Below are 23,201 nucleotides of genomic sequence, written 5' to 3' on the forward strand. Positions count from 1 at the left end.
AGACTGTAAAACCTTCAGTTGATGGCGCTGTGTCTGCATCCCTTCTTGACATTGCTGTTGCTCTGCACTGTGCATAAGGAATCTCCGGTGGTGTGTGTGGACACGCAACGGCAGCCATTGTCCAAAACTGGCTCTCGCAGCAGACTGCCACTTGTTTGCCAGATGCTTTGCACGCAATTTCCGCCCACGAGCTGCGTCTTTTGCCAAGTGTTGGTCGGCCCGACTAAGTGCCTGCATGGGCCTGCAGAGAGCGTCCGTGCAAGGTTGCCTTCCTGCACTGCCTCCGGTACTTGCACATGCACAAACCATGCCTCTGCAAACTGCACCAGCTGACAAAGCTGCTGCCCTGAATGACAAACGACTTTATTGTTGCACAATGACGCATTAAACAATTCACTTTTATGGAGCATTAAAATTAGTTAGCACGCAACAAAAATTCCACATCAAACGGGCCAGCTGGCGAACCTGCTTCACGTGTTGATGGCTGCCATGTCCCATCCAATTTTAGTTCAGTGCGGTTCTCAAGCAAACGTTCCCCAGTTTGCAACGCCAAGGTGGCTGCCCGGGCAGGTATGGCGATGCCCACATGCAATGCTGCCTTGCTGTGGGTCGTGACCGATGCGGTCACTGCACACATCCTCCCTAGCCCAGGTGTGTGGGAGCCGTGCAGCAGAGGAGCAGCCGCACAAGCAAGCCACTGGCCGGCTCTCTCTGTGAGCCCCCAGCACAGCACGCTGCCGCACCGCTTGCACGTGGGGCAGCGTTTATTGGGCCTCTCTGTACAGGTGACGTAGCCCCGTTCAGGCGACGTAGCAGTACTCGTCGGTGGAGTTGGGCGTCCGCTCCAGGTACTGCTTGTCGATGAGCGCCTCGATGCACTTCTTGATCATGGCCACGCTGGGCACAAAGCGGCTCTTGGCCTGGCTGATCACCTGCAAGGGCCGGCCCATCACAATTGGCAACGGCACTTTACTCTGCACAGGGCTGCTGCAAACCTCGGGCAGGAGGAGGAGGAATGCACTTGCCAAGAATAAAAGCTATAAACAAGATGCAAAAGCAGTGTTTCTCATACCCTGTGAATACAGGAGGTATACTCGACTGGCAGAGCTAATTAGAAGGATGGGGTGGAGTGCATTGGGCAGACATTGTCCCTGGAGAAGAAAGTGCATGACAGCTGCATATTACCGGTACTCACCTACAGGGCAGAAAGTTGGAGGACTTGGCGAGCAATGGAACGGAAGATGATAGGTGTAACATTAAGGGACAAGAAGAGAGCGGAGCGGGTCAGGAACACATTTGGTCTCTTTTTTTTTGCCTGCTCAAAGCAGCTTTGAGCAGCTCCAAGCAGCTCCGTATTTTATTTGCCCATAGAACATCTATGGCAGGAGCAGCTTTGGGCTGCTTGGAACTGCTCAGAGCTGCTCGGAGCAGGCAAAAAAAAAGAGACCTATTGGTAGAAATTAAGGAGAAATGGACGTGGGCAGGGCATGTAATGCGAAGGCAAGATAGGGTAACAGTGGATCCCTAGAGAAGGTAAGCGTTGCAGGGGGCGTTTGCAGGAATTAATTGGTCGCAGTTGGCACAGGACCGGGGTAATTGGGGATTAGAGGGACACTGAAGTGATATGTAAACATTGCGGGATTACTAGCGCAAATTGTAGTCCGGAGTCCCCAGGCCATGTTTCGACCACTCTGGGCGCGTTTACGCGATTTTATTTAGTAGAAAAATAAATTCGAAAATGCTGTCCTCCTCTCTTTACGCTCGCCCATTTTTTGTGGCGTTTTCGTGTGACGTCGGGAGGAGCCGAGGTCGCAATTGGCTGCGCTACTGCGCGGCTGGCCGGCCTTCAGGCAGAGTCAGTCGGCCCAGCGTTTCATCCGCCGGCCGCAGACGGGTCGTCGCAATTCGTTCGCTCAGTTGAAACGAAGCCAGGACACGTTTGTGAATGGAAGAATGTGCCTTTCTTTACTTGGTTAGTTTGTACACTGCATCTAGCTCCAAGTCAAGGTCGCTTCACACAAGCGCTGCATAAGCGCACATGCGACGCTTCGCTGACTGGTACGCCAGTAGGAAAATATAAGGCCTCTTGAAGGCAAGAGAAGAGTCAGCGAAGTCAATATAGGTACTAAGGAAATAAAATCAACTGATATTTTTACCGTACAGCGTAAAACTAGGGTGCAGGAAGCACATTTTTGCGCTGGGCGAACAAGCACAGCGGTCAGCAGCACGACTACGCATCTGCGAACGCTTTTCCGTCTAAGAAATGCGATTACTAGACGTGATATACTGTGGAAACTTGGGGGATGCTTACTGCACGAGCGCAACACAACAAATAGTCACCTAAGCTGCTTGAAATGCTAAAACTAAATAAAAGTGTAAACTGGTTATACAATATATACCTTATATTTCCAAGGTCAGCAGAACCCGCCCCGTGGCCGAGTGGTCTAGAGCGCTGGGTGTGTCATTGCAAGTATTTTGCAAGTCGCGAGTTCGAATCTCCGCGGATGCTTGCTTTTTTTTTTTATAAGTTAACTTTTTCGTTTTTTGCCGATGTTTTCTATACTGCGTTCGCCTTTTTTTGGGCCGCAACGTTCATGGCTACACGAACTAGTTCACAGAACGCGCGCAGGCTGGCACTGGCGCACTAGCGAGTTCTCGTTGGCGTGCTGTTGCCATAAGCACCGACTGCTTGTGGGCAGTGGGCACAGGCCAGAATCAACAGACCCTTGGCCTGGTGCGAACACCCTTTTTACGATACAGGCATGGGTGAGGCAAGCTCCAAATATGGGGGAAAAGCGCATGGCATTTGAGCGTCTGCAGGGACGCGGAGGGCGTTCATGCACTGAGTAGGCGTCGGCTAGTGAATGCTATGATTCCAAGCCGTCCTGGGAGGCTTATCTTACGCATTTTACAGCCGACAACATGGCAGAAGCGCGGTACGATGATTACTGAGATATTGAGAATGCCCATCCAACAACACCATCGGTTGTGTTTTACAGAACCGAAACCGAAACTTGTTTGATTGCTAACCTTGGGCATCGTCCAATCACGGTGCTCCGTCCTCCCAACGTCACAGCTTTAGTTGGTGCGGCCGCCGCAAACCGCGCATAGTAGTTTTTCTTCTTTCGCGCTGTGTAAAATAATTACCGATTTGTGAACCGGATAAACGATGAAAAGTGGGCTAATTTGAGCCAGTCTACGCAGTGCAAGCAAAAACGGGAGCTTGACAAATTCACTTCAGTGTCCCTTTAATGGGAGATAGGCTGGTGATGATGATGAGGAGGCCCTCCGATCACTGGCTTGTACCAAGCATGCCAGGACCTCACTGCAAGCACCATTAAGAGGGAGGGACCGCACGTGCCTCCTGGATGAGGGTGTTGTGGCGCAGGAGCTTGCGGGCCTTCATGATGCGCACCACGGCCGCCTGCAGGTACAGCTTGCGGTCCTCGTCCACCGAGCTGTGCGTCTGCTCCAGCTCCTGCTGCGAGAGAAGAAGTGGTGGCCATCAGGGGCCCACTCAAGAGGCTGTACCAACCCTCTTTAATGCACCCAAAAAAGGCCCCGTTAGAATAGCAGCGACACCACTTCAAATGCAAACTTCACTCACACGAGTTGGTGACGTATTATGGGGCCATAAAATACAACTCAAATTAAACACGGATGCCCACACAATGAGCTTAGATTCAGTGCACATTTTCCATAGTCGCAACAATGGTGTGGAAGCAAACACGTGAACAGTGTGTTGCCGAAGCTGCTCAGACTTTGGGCCCACTGGGCTGGTCTGACACTCGGCAAGTGGCCCAAGCGACACTGCCACTCACGTGACCTTTTCTTTTCTGTCAAGCATGCCCACTGTTGCACGAAACCGTTACCACTAATTGTAGCAAAAATGAGGCACATCTGGTCAAACACAAGGCCCTTGAGTGGGCCATGTAGGAAGGCAGACAGCAAGCAATGCAACAACATTCCACCACTTACGGCAGCCTCATTCAGCGTATGAACTTTTCTTTTAGGTGCCTGCCCTAAATACGTCACTGCCGACATCACAGTGCAGTGGGAGAAATGAAATCTCGGCACAACTTCTCAGTGAATAAAGCGTCGTTGGTTGCAGGAAAAGTGCTGGAGGCAGTACAAAATGCCAAGTCTTCCGAATAGCGCAAAGTTGCATTTTGTCTTCCTGGCCCCTTTAACCCTGGCAGGGTCAGTGATGCACATGCTCTATCATTTCCCTCGCTTGGCATGTGCTGCCACATTGCGGAAATACGTGCTTTTCTTCTTGGTCTTCTTTCCTTTTTTTATACTTCACTACAACGGTGCGCCAGCTACCACTTGCACATCCGGTCACGTGCGGGCACACAGCAGATAGTTTCAGTTTTGTGCTCCAGGTGCTTCCCACTTCTTGTGCCCGCAAAAGTGACGCGCTTTTTAATGGCCGCATAATAATGTTTTTATAGAATTTTTCTTCCGTCACTCACGAATAAACCTGTGTACATAACAACGCAAACGTTTTTCTGTCACTTCATGGTCACCCTAAAAAAATTACAATTTTTCCTCGAAATACATTCAGTGAAAGAATTTAAACCCGCAATAACAAAATCAACCCGGGGTGGCATTTGTGGAACAGTTTGACCCTCGCCGTGAACAGCCGGCCGATGGCGGGACCTGCGGGTGGGTACCTGTGCGGCCTCCTTCTGGAGGACGGCGGAGATCTTGAACTTGGTGCGCTTGTTGGAGTAGGCCTTGTTCAGGTGCAGCACCGTGTCGGGGCCGAGGGGCCCGTGCTGGCCCTCCCCCGGGCCCTGCTCCTGGCCCTGCTCCTGGCCCTGGGGCGGCAGCAGGAGGAGGAGGCGGGCATCCAGCAGGCCCTGCAGCTGCCTGTGCAGCTGGTCGGGGGCCAGCCGGGTGGCCTCGGCCAGGTCGCGCACGCACAGGGCGTCGGCCCCCTCGAAGGGCAGCAGCAGCGCCATCTGGTAGGTGCCCAGGCTCACCAGGTACGAGCGCCGCAGGTAGCACAGCCGCACCTCCGCCTGGCACAGGTGCTGCAGCCAGCTCAGCTTGCGCCCGCTGAACTTGCTCTGGTAGAAGTGCTCAAACTGCACGCACGGCGGGCCAATGCTCAGTGACGCTGGCACAGAAGCCCATGCATCTCGCAGTGTTCTTGGAAAGCGTTAACGGAATTCCATGCAAGTCCGGTTGGCATTTCATCTACCCATTTCAGGCTAACAGCGCCCAAGAAGGGCTCAAATGCAGTTTTTTCGGGCTCAAAGCACCTAAATTCCTGCCACAGCGCACGTGCATGGCCGTCACCGTATTTGTTTACACGATAACAGACCGTGCAACAAGCAACCGTGGAGGCAGCTTCGCAGCGACACCACCAGGGGGCAACACGTGGCGACTTACAGCACGTTTTCGATTTGGGCAACACTAGCCAGCTACAACCGATTGCCACACACACAACGAGTGCACGTGGATTCGTTGTGTGTGCGGCACTCAGTAGCCCTGCTCTCAATCAAAAGCGGAAGTTTTTATCGCTACAAGATAAGGCAGCCATCACTGCCCAAGTCAGTGGCCCACGTGGAAGGGAGCATAGCCCTGACCCGCCTGCAGCTTGCTAGACTGCCTTGAAAAACTGCGCACGTGCGCAAAACAAAACCACGACGGCTGTGGCCTTTCTGGACGTAAACAAAGTGGTGTGCACAGCACTGGAACAACAAGCTGCCACTGCCTGGCAAAGTCTGTCAACAGAACAAGCTGGACTTCGCCTCCAGGGAGAAAAACGTGCAGAGAAGGCAAACCTGCAGGATGTTCTTGATGCGTTCGACACGATTCGGCCATTCTTAGGCACGCACAACTAGCAATGGAGCACTTCTTGTAGTGTGAGAGCTGAGCTGTGAAGTTTCTGCAAGGTAAGGCTCGCAAAGTCATGTAACCGGCTTTCGGAAATAAATTTTCGCTTTGCAGGCGAGTTTCTTGGCATTCTCGTGGCAACAAAACTCTCGCAAATGCAAACTTTTTCGCTTTCTCCAGCAGATTCGTCATTGCAGGGTTCAACTGTATTCTACCCTTTTGCAACATGGCGTGTAGCATGGTACCCGCGACTTATAAGAGCCCTTTTGCGAGTTACAATTGTCGCCATCCCCACTCGAGTGGTTAATTCAAGAACACCTGCTGGACACGCCAAAGGCTCGGCGTGTGAAGTAGCTGTTCTCGGTTTCACGTTTTCTACCTAGTTAAAGTGTTTATTAAAGCAAAACTGAAGCGGTTACCTGAATATATAAGGGGTACAGATTCCAATACGTTTTCTGCTGTAGCAATGGTTAGGAAACGGTTTATGACAGCGGGTTTATGATTAGGGCAAGACCTAATCTCATTAGATCGAGTTGCTTATTTTCATTTTCATTTCATTCCATTTATTTAAACAAAGCATGTCTCGGGAGGAGAGGCAAAAGGCAGATTAACTCTGCCTGATGGCGACCATCAACCCCCCCCGGACATGTAACATTGCAACACTGCACAGCAACCGTCTCTTAAGTGAATGGCTTTCAAATGGCTTTAAAGTGAAATTTTGGTTTCAAATTTCGCAAATGGCCTCTAGTGAAGGGTCACACGTGGGACTGTGGGATAAAAATGTTGCTACGCGTCCTGGAGCGGGCATGGCACACGTGCCTGCCCTCCACATGTGGGTGGGCACCAGTACGGGCACGCCACACGCAGGGCCACTGCCGTTTTTGCCAGCACTCATGGAGCACGTCCTCGACTCTTGGTGCTCGAGGGGCATCAACCCGCCTGCTCCGCTGGTAGCCCAGCCGCTATCCCCACTGCCAGCTACGCCACAACAGCTGGAGAGGGAGGCAATAAAACTGGCGAGGACCCGGCACTCAGCTTGCTAGGCCACATGTCTGAGAGAACGAAAAAAACGGTCAAGTTGATGACGATGGTGCACATGCCAGTGCAAACTTGTTCACAGTGCACCTGGCAGGAAAATCAACACAGCATCTGTCGCTGGGGGTGCTATTGAGGAATCGGCCAGGGGGGCACTTACGGTGCTAGGATATGATCCCTGTGCATTTCAGTGCCTGGCATCCAGTTCCTTCCAGAAAGTAGTTGTGACAACACAACAGCGACATCAAGGGCGCTGCATGGGAAAAAAAGCTGCTTCTCCAACCTGGGGCACCCAAATGGCCATTCCACGCACTCGAAGTAGTGTTTGTTGTTCTAGGCTGTGGGACAGGAGAGGAAAAGCCACATTCTGCTTCTTCCCCGCACTCATTCCACCAAGGCGCGGGTTGCCAGAAGCATGCGGACAAGACAGACACCGATTGAACAGTACAAAACCACAAACTCACCACACTCCAAAGACCCATGCTTCTGTGCACATCACATTACTATGCACATTTCCTCTTTTCTTTGATGGATGGTGACAGTGAAGGAGGCCAATTGGGGTGATCATTGCTGCAAGTGCAGTCCAACATTTCAAAGCAGCATTGCCCTGCACGGCTTCCATGCACAAACAGATGGAGGCCCACCAAATGAACAGTGAGGCGGAGAGATGTGCAAGCCCTCTTCACTGGCACCCTTGGAAACAGAACTTGGTTAAAGGAGCCATGAAGAGAAAACACAAGTTTGGTTCATTCAAAAGATTGTCTCGTTAGAATCATACTGACACCACTTTTAACGTAAACTTCGTTCAAATAAGCTACATAATTAGGAAAAACGGGAATGGTCATGCGACCCACCAGCTCATTTCCCGCAACAGAAACTATGATGTCACATGAGCTAAGCTCTGCGATTGGCGGAGGCTGGCAGAAGCAGACGCAAATTAGGTAGAGCTTACAAACTAGACGAACGAGCGATTTGCACTTAAATTTAGGGCACATTCTTTACAAAGCAATAAGAATGATGGGACAAACAGTGGAAGTTACGAAAGCACATGTAAACATAGAAGTACTGATGCGTTCTGCTGTTCGTACTGGGCACAGCATGCGTGGTTTAGCTGCACAGCACTACGGGGCTTGGGGTTGTCTCAGACGACACTGGCCGATTGACGCAAGCAACGGTGTCTTACGTGACCCCATTTGTCGAGCGAGCACTGTTTCAGGGAACGAATATTTTCTCCCAGAACAAAAACAAGCCAGGTTTAAATGCGGGTAAAAACAAACCAAACGCTTGCCACGGTATGGTGGTGCCATCTAGGTTACGGAACGTAAAGAAACGCGGGAACGAACCAACACCGCTGTACAGGGTGGAGACAACCTTTGAACGGTCCCGTGCCGCCGCAATTGGGCCAACGGGCTCAACGCGTTATTCTTTTCGTTTCCCACGAGACCTAGCAACGCGAAACAGACAATATGATTCAAACTTCTTCAGTAAACCGCGTTGCGGCGATAATTTTAGCGCGGTTTTGACACAATGACTTGCTTCGGCGGCGAGCGAGCAACCGAAAATGGCGGTGCCAGCGTATACGTGTCTCTACCCTGTACGGCGGATGCGTGAATGAAGGTACTCTAGGCTGCAGAGCGGTCGGTTCCTGTGATGTCATTTGGGACCACGAAAACGCACGATTGAGCGGGAAAATCAAAATTTTAACCTGAATTGTTTAATTTCTCAGTGAATAAAGCACCGTTTGTATCCGGACAAGCGCTGGGGGCACTATAAAACACGAAATCTTTCGAATAAAACCAACTTGCATTTTCTCTTCATGGCTCCTTTAACTAAGCAAGAATTGTACATAGTAATGTGATGTACACTGAATTCCATTCAGTTCAATTTCCACATTGCCCTAGAGAGATTCCTGTGATTCCTGGGCAAAAAGCTGCTCATGACAGCTTGACTGAGGCCTAGAAGCATGGGTCCAAGTAGGCGTGGCAAGTTCAGGGTTCAATGTTTTGTAATTTCAGTTGATGTCTTGTACAGATTCTCTAGCGTCTCGGAAACATGGTTCAGGTACCCAGCGTTCGTACGGGCTTCAAAAGCGAAAATTCAAGGGTTTTCAAGGACTTTCAAGGACCAGAAAAAACATTTTCAAGGTCCCCATCTTATGTTTTATCTGTGATTATTTAAAACTTTTTCAACAAAATGCAAAATTTTGATATTACCTAATACCTAAGAATATTAATGCACATTTAGATAGGCGCTATGGGTTCATAAATGCACCCCCAGCTTTATTTTTTTTCCTTAGTTTATATTTAGAGGTTTTTCTTTTTTCTTGGTGTTTTGCTGAGGCTGCTTGATTTCAAAACTTCGTTAATGTTGCCTGCATCTCCTGCTTTGTCAGCAAAAGTATCAGCTGAAATTAACTCAGCAAGTGTTGCTGCAAGGCAGGATGAACTATGTACACGTCCACCATTTGCACGCAAAAGCAAATGCAGATGGAGCGTACGAGGCACAGCAAACATGCAATGAAAGGCTGTCCACAGACTAGATGGAACATGCAAGATAGAGAACAGAAGCCGGCTTTCACGAGATTGTATCGTGACATGAATTCTATTCAGGAGTGCTGCTCCGAATGTTGCCTCGTAATAATGAGAATCCAGAACTCGTAATTTCACGCAATACACTGAAACTTGATTGTTACAATGCTTCTTTACATTTGTAACACCTAAAATTCACGACAAACACTTTAAATCCTTGTGAAAAGATAGGGCCATTGGTTCTCTCCAGAAAAATCAAGGGTTTTCAAGGACCCTTTAAAAATTCCAGGATTTTCCAGGCCTTGAAATTTACACTTCTAAATTCAAGGGTTTTCAAGGTTTTCAAGGACCTATGCGAACCTTGGGTACCCTAGTGCCACCAACTTGCCCAACTTCCCGCACTCTGCGGGACACACTCACTGGCCACCCACTCAAAAATGACAAGGAAAAAAGGTCTCAAAACTTGCTCCAGGCAGCAAAGCCTGGCTTTGAATGTGAGAAAGACTTTCATTTTTTCCTTCAGGATGACTGGGTCACGCAGGAATGGTAAGCACCAGCAGGGCCGAGAGCCGAGTCAACTGTTTTTTCTGGGCAGAGGATAGTGGTTGCTGCTGTTGCCTGGTCCAGTTACATTTCCACAGTCACGTGTGCAGGCCTTCCATAGCCACTGCAAGCGGCCAACCCTCGTTGCCTCCGGCTCAGCCTATGGGACCAGCAGTGCACGCTCCCCCGCAGCCCCACAGGGACCCACCTTTTGGACGCTCCGCTCCAGCTCCAGGGGGATGGCAAAGGGCGACACCGCACTCTGACCCAGGGGCCACGCTCCCGCCTGCACCGGAGGGAAGGGGAAGGGGTGGCTCAGGGCGGGGCAGCCGCCACCAGGAGGGCCTCCTCACCTGGAGGACGTATATGGAGAAGTTGATGCCCAGCTCGATGTTCTCCGCCTTGAGGTAGCTGCTGAACTTGTTGTTCAGGTCGGCACTCACACTCATGTCCGTGAACATCCGGTGCAGCTTGCTCGTGAACTCGTAGCCGCACGCTTGCTGCACACACCCCCATCACGCTACGGGAGCAAGTCCTTCCCCGCCACGGCACACGCTACTGGGACGGAGCTCCCAGCTCTGCGTGTCACTCCAGCCACAACTTGAACGAGCAGGCAGCGTGCCTGCCTCGGAACCCCACCCAGCAGGCCTTCCACCGAGGCCTGCTCTCTGTCGACACCCGCCCATTCCTCACACTGACCTGCCTGCTTCCAGGAGTGAGACGACCCCATTTGCAGAATGCCGGAAGGACTATGGGCAGTGCGTTTAATCAACACCGCCTGTATAAACATTGCCTAACAGCCACTCTCCTGCTGCTCTTTCCCGCTCCGTAGCCTTCCTGCGTGCTTTCATGTCCGACAGCCAGCGCCGCTTCTCGGAAACTATGCAAAGTAGTTGACCGTTTGGCTAGCGTTCCCCAGGCGGCGCTCCTACACCTTGTTATTTATCACCATGCCTGTCTGTCTTGGTCTGTCGCTCATAAAACCGCCTGTGCCACAGCAGACGCAAAACCACTTGTGCTGCCGCAGGCTGACGCCAGCTTTGCGCGTTTACCTACTTGGATCACGAGCCCCGAAATTTCCCGAGTGGCGCATTCCCCCCTCTGCCCCCTCCTTATGTCGGCCTTGTTTTGTTCACGCTGTTCGCACTCCGCATCGGTATGCCGTTTTAAAATTGACGACTGTACTGTACAAGCGCCTGGACAGCGTGGCTGGCCCCTCAGCTGCGTATCATTTTGTCTGAAATTTACAAGCACGTGATAGCTTTTTTTAAATTAATGGTATAGAAGTGAGCGCTCGTGCTGGCAGTTTTTTCTTCACTAAATCCTCCAGAGAGAAAAATATCAGCAAAATAATGGCTGCACGATCTGAAAATATAGTTTTTCTGTTTGCTATTTGTCTAGCCGAAAATTAATATGTTCTTCATATTAATTTTCATCAGCCTCCATCAGTCATCTTTTGAAAAATGCAGCACGTATGAAGTGAACGAAATGCTGAACAAGATCCCCAGTTCGCCCCAGAACTAGCGCCTCGTCGCGGCTAAGATGTGAGCGAAACGGCTCTTGAATCCCAACAGGCAGACTGACAGACACACGCCGTAGAAGCGCTGGTGACTCGCGCCACATAGCGGATGAGTGCCTGAACTGCCGTTCTCATTGGAAAGTGGGCAACACGTTAGGCAACATTTGTACAGGCGGCATTGCTTTAATCCTCTCCTATACTTAAAGGAGCCAGGAGAACAAAATGCAAGCTTGTTTTATTTGAAAGATTTCGTGTTTTATAGTGCTCCTAGCGCTTCTCCGGCAGCAAATGATTCCGTATTCACTGACAAATTAACCAATGTAGGTTAAAATTTCGATTCTTCCGCCAAATCGTGTGTTTTCGGGACGTCAGCAATGAAGTCATAAGCGCGCATACACAAACGAGCTTGCACTGCGTGATTCGGCTGCAGCGCTGCTTGCCGTCAGTCTTCCCAGATGGCGCTACTATACGCATGCACGGACCATTGCCTGCCGTTGCTCTGTTTTTTGACCGTATTGGCACCTGGCTTGTTTTTGTTACGGTAGAAAGTAATTGTTATATGAAACATGGAATATCCTCGACAAACAGGGTCACGCAAGACAACGTCACTCACGCCGATTGGCCAGTGCGTGTAAGACAACTTGAAAGCGGCGGACTGCTGTGCAGCTAAAACAAGCATAGTGCGCGCAGTACCAACAAGAGTACGCATGGGTACTTCAATGTTTACGCGTGCTTTCGTAACTTCCACCGTTTATCCCCCATTCTTACTGCTACAGAAAGAACGTGCCCTTTTAGGCGCAAATAGGTCGTTCGGCAAGCTTATAAGCTCTGGCTAATTTGCATTAGCTTTCGCCAGCCTCCGCCAATCGCAGAGCATTCTAGTGTGACATCATAAGTTCTGCTGCAGGAAACGAGCTGGTGGGTCGCGTGGCCGTTCCCTTTTTCCCTAGTTATATAGGTTATTTGAGCGAAGTGTGCGTTAAAAGTGGTGTCAGTATGATTCTAAGGAGGCAATCTTTCGAATAAACCAAACTTGTGAGTTGTCTTCATGGCTCCTTCAAGATCCAAATTAGGAGGACAGTAATTATCACCCGATTCCGCTCCCAATGTCCTCAATAAGTTCTCTCACAAGATCAGCCTCAGCAACAGCAGACGTTCATTTATTTCGAGTGAAGTAACAAAAGCCTCCGTGCAACCTCCAATGCAAGAAGCTACAGAACAAACGAGCAATGACTTCTTTAGGCAAACGAGTCTTGCAAGTTTTGAAAATGGCAAGGAAGTCCTGCATGTTTGATAGAAACTCTTGATACAAACTTTTGTTTTTACTCTACATTAATGATTTTATGAATTGCCTCTCTTCATCCAGTCGTATATTATTTGGTGATGACACTCCGATGGTAGCATTATGTCTTTAAGTGAAAAACTAAATTCTGACCTGTCACAACCGGCTCGGTGGAGCAGTAACAACATGTTACAAATTCACACGTCTAAGACAACACTTGTTGTCTTCCCTTCACTGCAAAAACCTTTACCTTCTATTCTCCCCCTTACAATTGCGCTCGATAACATCCCTGCAGGCGAGCGACTGCTCTAGATTCCTAGGCGTTCAACTCGACAGTAACAGAGTCCTTCAATGCCTTTCTGGTCATGAAACTTCGCCGTCAGGCTATGGGAGAGCTTCGTTCGCTGCCGTGCCGCGGCGCTGGTGTCGATCGGAGGGCAGCCGGGGGCGTGGTCAGAGCGCGTTTGGCAGGGAACGGACCACGGAGTAAGATAAAACAGACCCTCGCCGCCTTATCAGCAGTGAGCTTTCGCTTTACGTGTCGTGGGCCGCTCAAATGTACTTATCATTTTGCGAGTGGCGAAAAAATTTGGTGCGAATGGGCATGCTGCTACTGCGTTCCTGCCTGCCGGTCTGGCTACAGAGCAGCAGCGGCCACCCGATGCCCTCCGATCTGCGGTAGCGCCACTCGCGGCAGCCTTTGTCCCCGTACGAAACTTGGCCGGGAGTTTCATTACCAAAGAAGCATTGAAGGACTGAAATATCACCTTGAAATATCACCGAAATATCACCTTGAAATATCACCGACACATTGTGTACATTAGGAAAAAAACGATGTTAGGCATAAGAATACTGATTACATCTCACCTTTATTTCAATCCCTCAACACTGATGTCACGGTATTTTTCTTTTGTTCATTCACACATTCCTTACTGCATTATTTCATAGAGTAACACATACACCACTCATCTTACTTCAGTTTAAACAATTAAAAGCCAAGCAATAAGAATTGCCACGTGAAGCCCATTTCTCACTAACGCTACGTCACTACTTCACGAAAACAAAATATTAACTGTTACCAAACTTGTTAAATATAACCTTGGTATTTATATGTATACGATAACAAACAATCAACTTTCGCACTTAACTTCGATTCTTTCAAATAGCAATGTCACGAGGTTTGTGCTAAACAATAATTTTCTTTTGCCAAAAGTTCGCACAAATTACGGCACGTAATTCGTTCATTTTTCTGGAATTTCTTTTTAGAATAGTTTACCTTTTCACTTTATAGCGTCCCATTCCCTGAATGTAATTAAAACGAAGTTAAAAAATCAGATGTCAACTCGCTTTTATTGTTTATTGTGAGTTGCTCTGTGAGATCCCTTGTTTTTGTTATGACAGCGTGTTTTTCTTTATTTTCAATTGTTTCTGTGAGATTAATAGCGTACATTCCCACTTAATTTGACTCAATTACAATTTACTGAAGTTGTTTCTCTGCTATATACGTAAAAACTATTCCCTGAGAAAAACTGTGAAAGAGGTCCCCTTTCTGAAAGAGGACCTCTTTCTGTAATCTTGCACATGTTACGTGTATTTTGTACAAATAAACCTTTTATGATTCAGGTTGAGATTTCGAAACTCGAAAATGCTTGGCAAAATTGAAAATTTGGCCAAATCCCAAATTGCTCCCATAACTTGAAGTAGGCAGAGAAAAAATTGCTCATAAAAATGGAGAAATTTGCTAAAATTGGGTATCGTTAAGACCAGGTTGTCAGCACACACCGCGGTGAGGGCATATGAGAGCTCCCCATGCTCAGTGCAAGCAGACAATTTGCGCGTGCTTCACCCGTCCTCCGAGGGGTGGCGCTGCACGCTGGGGGCCATTGTTTGCATGCAGTTCTCTGTGGTAAACCACAAAACCGGAGCCTTTCAGACTTCCTCAGTGGAAACTTCCCCCGCACATTTCGTCTCACTCGACGGCACCGTTGTATGGTGCAGAGAAAACTTTTATACCAAGAAAACAAGAAAAATGTATACACACTTTCTTGCAGCACGAATCGTTCTGTGAAAAAAGTGCTGCCCGACCAGCGACGAGTGGTGTCAGGAGAAGCGCTCGTTTCCTGCTCCCAAAGACGAGCGTCTCAAGCCTCCAGCTCTGGCGACATGCCGTGCCCAGGCGGGGCTGCCTGCCACCAGCAGCCGACAGAGCTGGCTGCGAGAGACATTGCGAGCCTCGCTGGCGCATGACGCCGTGTCCACATCCGGCCTCTCCAGGAAATCGACACGACTCGGAAGCGGCCAGAGTCCTTGTCTGACCGAGCATCGATGGAATGGGCTCTGGGTGACTGTTCCATGCCAGTGTCTCATTTTGCTCAAATTGTCGAGTGCAAGTTCTCTTGCCTACGACTGTGAAGTGGCTCTTTCAACTTTGCTCCAGGAGTTACCTAGAAATTATTGGCAGCTTGAACCACGCTGTGTCGAAAGAGGTGTGCAGCTATTTCGGGATGCGACACACCACATCACGATTGCCCTTTACCATTCTGCTGCACAGTTTACAATCAAGCTGGTCTGCCTCTTTTATGGGAGGTGCTCCTTGCTCCCAGTCGGTGCAATTAGAATCTGGCACGTTACATAAGTACGCCACAAGTTCATTACTAAGCGCCGCTCAAGAATTGATGCACCGTGAGGTAGCACTCCTCGGCAAGAGAAGTGCTTCTAGCAATTTCACACCTACATTGCTTCAATAAGGGCTGGAATGTGGAGGTGACCAATCGCAATTTCAATTAGCGAGCATATGCTCTGGCCTTCCGAAGTCAATCAGTGCCAGAGGAGTTATCTTAATTTTATTTACAGTGAGCAAAGTAAACACCTGCGAGAGGTGCCGTCCACAAGTGTTGGGGTGTCGTTTTATAAGCCACAGGCTCTTGATTTCTCTCTGCAACAGCGTGAGCCCGCTACCTTACCACCAAGACAAACAACAGCCTGTTACAGAGTGACCAGAAAATGCAGGCACCACTCGAAACGGGCCCCGGCCGCTGCAAGCACTGCATCGGCTCCCCAAGTCGCCCAGGCCACTGGAGATGAGCACTGACAATGCTTCGTGGCGAACCGATGGCCCCCATGCGTGTGCGCCGTCTGTGGGAAACTGCTAGAAGCGCACGGTGAACTGGCACGGGCACTGTTGCGCCACCTCTCCCATTCCTCCACCGTGGTACGCACAGGTCTGTTTCAACAATGCCTCCTCTGCGCCCGTCTGAAGCCGGGGCCACGCCAGCCAATCCCTCACAGTGGTGGCTTGGTGGGAACGGCCGGAGGAGGAGGGCTCACCTTGAGCTTGTTGATCATGGCCTCCTCGACGTCCATGGACATGGACTGGCTGTGGATGAGCCGCTTGGCCAGCATCTTGGCGTAGAACTGCAAGGGGCCACGCTCCGTCACCAGGTGGAGGAGGAGCGCACTTTTCCTTGGCCAGTTTATATGAGAACAGTCAAGCCCCAATACGGCAGTTCACTATGCTGGGGGCTGCTTCATGCGCCAAAGCTACGCTTACCATGTACTTGTACAAGAATAACAAAAACACCACCAGTACGAGAATCACCAGGCACAAGATAATAAAGTAAAGTGCCATGCACGAGAACAACAGAGCTGTCTTCGTGGACTTTATCTTATCTGAAAGTAAATTGTGACCTCCCTGCCTGGAACGGCCTCACAGTGCCTGCCTTGCTCTGCCCTCGGCGTCCCTGCCACTGCCTCGGTCCCCTGGCGAGTTCCCAAACGTCCTGCAACACAGAAACGGGCGCCCCCCCCTTCCCCGGTAGTGGCGATGCAAGAGTGAGCCCCTCCTTTTCCTGACAGACCCGATCTCAACAGCCCATCATCATTAGCCACTGCTCACCAGAACGCCCTTGGTGAAAACAAAACTCCGGATGTGCGAAAAAATGTGCTAATGACGGCTAGAATTGCACTGCACGAGCCATCCGCAGGGCCAGTAAAAACAGGCGTCAAGGTTAACCTCGGCCCACTCACCCAGCGGGGCTGACAAGCGCTTTGTCTCCGAGCACTTCAAACACACCATGCCACCCTCCCCCCCCCCCCCCCACACAGCGCAAGCACTACCAAAAACGGAGACAAATGTCAAGGCGCAAGGGCCGCCGGTGGCCCACAGAAACCGATAACGGGCCCTCACATGATACGCAGAAACAACTATTTGGCCCACCTCAACTACCCTTTAGAAAAATAAAAGGCTCGTTAAAAAGTGCTTCCTAACTGCTACTGAACTGGTCATTCCCACCTACCAAGTCATCGTCATTTTTGGCAACGGCTCCTGGGAAAAGTTGCACCTCCATTAAGCGCGTCCTTAAAGCCTCGCAAAAAGCAAACACGACCCACAAACGGCCATGAGCCCGTCTGAACTGCCCCGTTCTCCTGCAGCTGGTGTCAGGAGGGAGAGGGAGCAGGGATGCAGACCTTCTGGAAGACATCCTTGTCGTCGATGTACTTGAAGACGGTGATGGACTGGGTGAGCTTGTCCTCCACCTCCGACTCGGAGATGCCCTTGGCGCTCTTCTTGAGCAGCGCGTCACAGTACTTGGCCAGCTGCGGCCAGGGGCAGAAAAGGGCGAGGCACTCATTCGCACCCGTGCGGCTCGCAAGTGGGCCACACTTGTTGTCAGGCAACACCATGCGCAATCATGCATCACACAAAACAACGTGCCCAACAAAACACTTTACGAGTGCACCAAGAGGAATCTCGTGGAAGCTCAGTGCCTGGTGCCGAATCGCGGACGACACAGGGGGAAAAAAAAAGACACCTGCAGCAAAAAAGCACGCTAATTGTTACATTAACTGTGCTGTTTGAGTAGTGTACGAAATCAAAGTGCCATGCAGCTCAACCTACACACGCCAAACAGGTCGCTGTATCAACAATGATTTCCTAAGAGAACATGCATACTGCTTAACTCTTTCCTAACGGTGCCAGAGGCCATCGGACACTGAGTTCCAATGATTTCAAATGTCCCGTGAAAGCTAAAAACAGCGCCTTGCGGACAGCTAACGCTATCTTGCGTATTTATTAACAGCTCCATTTTCGATTTTGTTATCTTTTGTTGACATTTTGCGTGCGCAGACGGCACCGACAGTGAAATTTGAAACTGCGATAGCAGCGAGTTATGCGAGAATGGCATCCACTTCACGGCGCGCACCAGCAAAAGCGGACAGCTGTGGCAGACACTTGGGCAGCTGTTGCTGCTGATTTTAGTGCACAACACTTTGGCCAAGGGCACGGGCAAGGCAATGGTGCTGTGTGTAACCGAGCGTGTGACGACAGAAAGTGTGGCGAAAAGGTTCGGGGGAGGGCAGTGCGCTGTGTGTGCACGAGACGCTGGTCTGTGCAACGCTTGGAGCAGGCGGGAGGGAGAGGCGTCCCCTGCCTAAGCCTCAGTTCGCGGTCCCTTCCCAAGACACACTATGCACCGCCCACGCAGAGGCTCACCATCGCTGCCGTCGAGAGAACCCAGAAGCAATAATGCGCGTTTGATTCCTCAAACTCAGTTTAGCTGTGCCTAAATTTTGCATTACAGAGTATTGTAATCGCCAGACACATTTTTTGTTACCCCAGCAGCAGTGATGACTTCAGCAACAATGTGGATTCATCAGATTTTAGCTGTAATGAAGGCGCTCCCATTCAAAGGCCTGAGACTTCGACAGGTGCTGCCAGGTTAGGTTTGTTTTTGATCACGAGGATGGTTTTTGACTTCGCGCAGTATTTATAAACGAAACGTGCTTCCTATCTGACGACATCGGTTTTATTTTGATGTGTAGGGTCTGGACAACGTGCGGTGAGAATATTTAGCCAAACACAGCGCGCCATATCGCATTATCACCTTCAAGATAGCCTAGCATTTGTGTCAGATTACTGCTGCGGAGCGACGCGCGAGCTCACCAGGAGCGCTGAATTTTTTTTCGTGTTATTTTAGAGTCGCCGACTTACTCCCAAGTGGCTTCGAGGAGTGGCACAGCCGTTGGGCCGCTAGATTGACAGGCCCGCAAAGATCCAGAACTCGGTGTACAGAGTTGATGTATAACGTAGCATGTCAAGGGAGCCACAAAGATCCCTCCTATAAACCCAACCAAATCGCAACCTACCTCTCAAGTCACCCTATGCTTATCATCACTCAAAAACAGTGTCTTTATTTAGTATTTTTTTCACATCAGTCGCTGCCGCAGGGTCTATTGCAAGTGCGGTCTTACAAACGGCCAGCACGGCTTGAACCTCCGTTGAGTTTGTGTTTCAGAGGACCATGGCGGCGTCTTCAGCGTCTACGAACAGATGCCACAAGACGGTGTGATAAGAACGCCAGCGGGTTTTTTTTTTTACCCCACCTTGTGTTCCCGATGCCGAAGGCATCTTGCTTATCAGTGCAACGTACTGGTCGGCTTCACACAGCTTGCTTGTGGAGAAGAGGGAAGAGCGGTGGCTTATCTGCACAATGTTCTAGAGCATGAACCGCATGGTCGATTTCTTTTTGCGAAAACGTGCAGTGCATGCCGCAGGCGTGGCGACACCGGCACTGTGCAGCACTGGCTGTGAAGTGGTGCAGGCCGCTCCAGCGACTGCTTTTAACCGCTCGCTAAATAGCTGCACAAGGCGCAAGCGAAGATGCTCACGCAAGAAAAGGGCTGATAATCTGGGCGAAAAATGAAACATAAACTGCCACCCACTTTGCTTGTGAAAGCGCCCATCAAAAAATACCGCGGTGGTAAGCTTGAACATTTCTGGCGGGGCCATCCGGCTGCTTGGAGCACTTCGAATCTCCCGCCAATAGGTGCGCGTCTCCCCATTGGTGCAAGTCGTCAGGCTCCTCCCACTGCCACGCGAAGAAGCCACTGCTAACGCGGAATCGTCGACATGAGCGTGAAAAAAAACGCGCGTGCAACACCGACATGCACAAATCGTTCGCGAAAACGGGCCATGCGGTTCACGCTTAATAGAAACAACTTGCCACACGCGGATGGGAAGGGGGTCGCTATCTTCCGAGGTGCATCAAGCAAGGACAGTTGTGTTTATCACATATGCATGAACCACAGGGTGCCTATTTTTTGTGTGTTTGTCGAAGTTAGAGGAGAGCAAGGGGTGGGCGCTGCGGCAAATGGCCAATTTTATCCTTTCTTGTTTCTCTTGCTACCCTAAAATGATGCCCGCACTGCGCTGGTCGATGAGCAGACCGGCCGAAAAACTGCACTATGAACAGTATAGTGCTTTGGCCTTTAGGGCATTTTAGGCGGTATGCTTATGCATCGAGTTCTATGGAAGGCAAACCGGTAGTCACAAAAACCCGCATTATATTCGGCCCAGCACTGTAAGTGGTTACGTTATAAATGGTCTACACTGTATTGAATCATAGCTTAAGAACTAGGAAATGTCTTAGAATTCCTAAAATAATATTTAGGCTCAGTACAATCGCCTATATACATGTGTGCGTACTTTTTTGTGCATTTTTTTTTTTTTGTTTCTTTCACCAGTACAGTTGAACCCGGATATACCGAACACGGACATATCGAATTATTGCCTGTATCGAACATTCCCTCGAAAATCTAGAGCCTACTCGAGACGGGTGCGTTACGTGAGAGAAGAGAATATGAGATGGACGTGATTGCCAGACCAGGCGAGATGAAGGCTCGCGCTTGAGCGAAGCATAGCCGGGCAGCCGCACTTGCGCGATATTTTAACTAATCACAGTGTGAAAGACGGGACAGACAGAAGAAGAAGGACAGGCGCTGACTCTCAGTTGAGAGTCAGCACCTGTCCTGTGGTTATTCTTCTGTCGTCTGTCCCGTCTTTCGCGCAGTGATTAGTTATGAACACCTACCAACTCGCCCAACTTGCAACTGTCCTACGACATTTCCAGCAGCACCTGTTGCTGCTTCAGTTGCGGCCGACATGACGGGCTCTTGGTGTCCAGGTGAAAAGCACTGCTTGTCACGTTCCCCTGGCACAGCCATGGCTGGGCGACGCCGTGGCCAGCCTGAGAGCCAGCTGCTCACGCTCGGAGTCTAGACCGAACCGGTGCCTCACTCCTACTTGGTGAGGCGGTGTCTCAATGCACGAGAGAGCTTTCTTTACAGATTTCTCAGGAAGTAACACATCGTTCCTCGCTGAACAAAAGCCGAGAGAGCTACAAAATGCGATCTTTCAGTTGAAACAACATTTCATTCAGCCTTTACCATCTGGGGCCTCGCTGTGACCTGCTTAACCCTTTCCGGCTCATGGACATACATGTACGTCCTCTGCAAACACCTTCAAAATGGTCAATAACGTATACGAACGTCATCGCTTGTACGTTTAAAAAGCACGCCTTTTTCGCCAACTTCTCTTGCTTGGCATGTGCTACCACACTGCGGAAATACGTCACATTATTTTCTTGCACCGATGGCTCTTCTTTTTATTTTTTTATGATTTACTTCAGCGGTGCACCGGCTGTCGTTTGCGCATCCGGTAACAAGGGCGCGCACTGGGTATCGCCCACCAGGCGCCTCTCGCTTCTTGCGCCAGACCAAGGGCGCCTGCGAAACTGATGAGGCTCTTTTGTCTCTTTTTTTTTGTATTTTTTAGGAGCGGTGCGCCGTCTATTACTCAAGCATCTGGCCGCGCGCGCGGGCGCAGCGCCTGGTTTTGGTATCGTCCTCCGGGCGCTTCCCGCTTTTTGCGCCTGCAAAACTGATGTCTATCTGATTTCGATTCACTCAAAAGGTACAGGCTTGTTAATCTCTCATTTTATTTAGAATTTTTCTTGTGTTACTCATGAATAAACCACATATATGTAACAACACAAATGATTTTTTGTCACTTTATGGTCACCCTAAAATAATTGCGATATTTTTTTCTCGAAATAGATTCATCCGAAGAATTTAAATCAGCAATAACAAAAATCGACCCTGGGGGGGTCGCATTCGGCAAAAAAATTCGGCCCTCAAAGGGTTAAAAAGCAGCAGTTTAGTCATCATTTTAAGGCAATACCAGGATCAATGCCCATAAGGAATATTTCAAACGTTAGCCATCCACCAAAAAGGTGACGAATACTTGGATTTACTGGAAAAGGAGCTCACGTCTCTCCATACACTAAAGCTTGCTCTGTTCTTATGCGTCACCTGGCAGGCGTGTCTGAAACCCTCGCGTTGGTAACAAAGCTTCCAGGCGGAAGTGAGCACTGCATACAGTCCCGCCCCTTCCACCCGAGCAAAAACGCGTCCGCAGTCCATCGTGGCAGAGCGCAGCTGCTCCCAGAGCCTGCCCCATTTGCGCTGCCTGCTTGTGGCCGGCTGCTTCCTTACCAGCTCGGGAGACCTGCAGGGCTGCTTGGCGGTTCCCCGGTTGTTGATGATGGTGGCACACGCCTGCAACAGGGACAGGCCTCCTGCTCACAAGCTGCCCACCTGCGGGCCTCGCCCAAGCAGCTCCCGTGCAGCACACTTCAGGGCAACAAAAATCCCCTCCCGCCAGGACAATTCCAGGCTATTCACGCACCTCAGATGACTCCATGCGAGGGTTTTCAGGCTGTCAGCGGAGGCTTGCATTCACCGAACACTGCCAGAGCCCACGTTTCCACAAGTCTCCTCTTTGACCATTTGTCACAACTGTTTGATAGCCTCACAGGAATAAGCACTACAAAACACAAAAGTTTGCCCCCCTGAAGAAAGCCAGCCGAACCACAGACACACACCCTGCCCACACGTGGCCTCATGCTACTTTTGTGATAATTAACAATGAGAATTCCACAAGTTCAGGCACTTTCAAGGGACTGTAAATACTCCAGAACTTTCAAGGCCTTGAGAACAAGCTTTCCTAACCCTGATGCCCATTAAATACCCGGGTAGCTGCATCCAGCGTGAACAAAACAAAACAAAAAAATTCTTTTTATTTCAATGCCTGTGGCAGTAAACAGTAGCCCACTATTAATGGATACATTGGGAACAGTTTGTTATACCTTTCTCTGCTATACATTTGGACATTGAAAAAGCAACAAAACAATGCTATCTCCAAAATCAGTGCAGGGAACTTGGATGAAAAAAAGACGAAAGGCTTGACTTAACTTGGGCTCTTTAAAAACTTGGAGTTGAGTACCGTACTTACCCGATTCTAACGCGCACTTTTTTACAAAAAAATAGGCCGAAAAATCGCATGCGTACTAGAATCGGATACGAAACCGAAACTGCCGAAACAGCGGAAATTTCGTCCCACCCATCGCCATTGCCATCTCAAGATGGCGCCAAGGCTTATAGCAATGATTCTTCGGATGCTGGAAGCCTAGGCGCGCACCTAGGCTTTTCTGTTGGCGTTCACACAAATCGTCAAATCGTTCCACTTGCGCGCTTGGTAACAGCAGTGGCAGCAGCGGCAACAAAGATGCGCCGCTTCTATGAGTGGCTTACGAGCGGCTCTCACGCGCTC

At 49.9% G+C, this 23,201-nt stretch overlaps 1 protein-coding gene across 5 annotated transcripts in view; it reads right to left on the reverse strand.

Moving 5' to 3' along the window:
- Window positions 1–347: 347 nt before the first annotated feature.
- LOC144168744 (cullin-2-like) overlaps window positions 348–23,201 on the reverse strand; it is a 39,834-nt gene continuing 16,980 nt past the window's right edge. For 4 of the 5 annotated variants that reach the window (XM_077697700.1, XM_077697696.1, XM_077697698.1 and 1 more), the window contains 8 exons: window positions 22,085–22,147; window positions 17,222–17,350; window positions 16,082–16,168; window positions 10,307–10,453; window positions 10,162–10,239; window positions 4,677–5,093; window positions 3,362–3,481; window positions 348–932 (listed from right to left, as the gene is read on the reverse strand). In XM_077697700.1, the coding sequence (XP_077553826.1) occupies window positions 801–932; window positions 3,362–3,481; window positions 4,677–5,093; window positions 10,162–10,239; window positions 10,307–10,453; window positions 16,082–16,168; window positions 17,222–17,350; window positions 22,085–22,147 (1,173 nt within the window). In that variant the 3' untranslated portion in view covers window positions 348–800. The remainder of the gene's footprint in view (window positions 933–3,361; window positions 3,482–4,676; window positions 5,094–10,161; window positions 10,240–10,306; window positions 10,454–16,081; window positions 16,169–17,221; window positions 17,351–22,084; window positions 22,148–23,201) is intronic. The other variant, XM_077697699.1, reaches the window with a different exon arrangement.

This window comes from Haemaphysalis longicornis, unplaced genomic scaffold (assembly GCF_048455015.1).
Source record: "Haemaphysalis longicornis isolate Haplotype H1 unplaced genomic scaffold, Haemaphysalis longicornis Haplotype H1 scaffold_2, whole genome shotgun sequence".
In the NCBI taxonomy this organism is placed as follows: Eukaryota; Metazoa; Arthropoda; class Arachnida; order Ixodida; family Ixodidae; genus Haemaphysalis; species Haemaphysalis longicornis.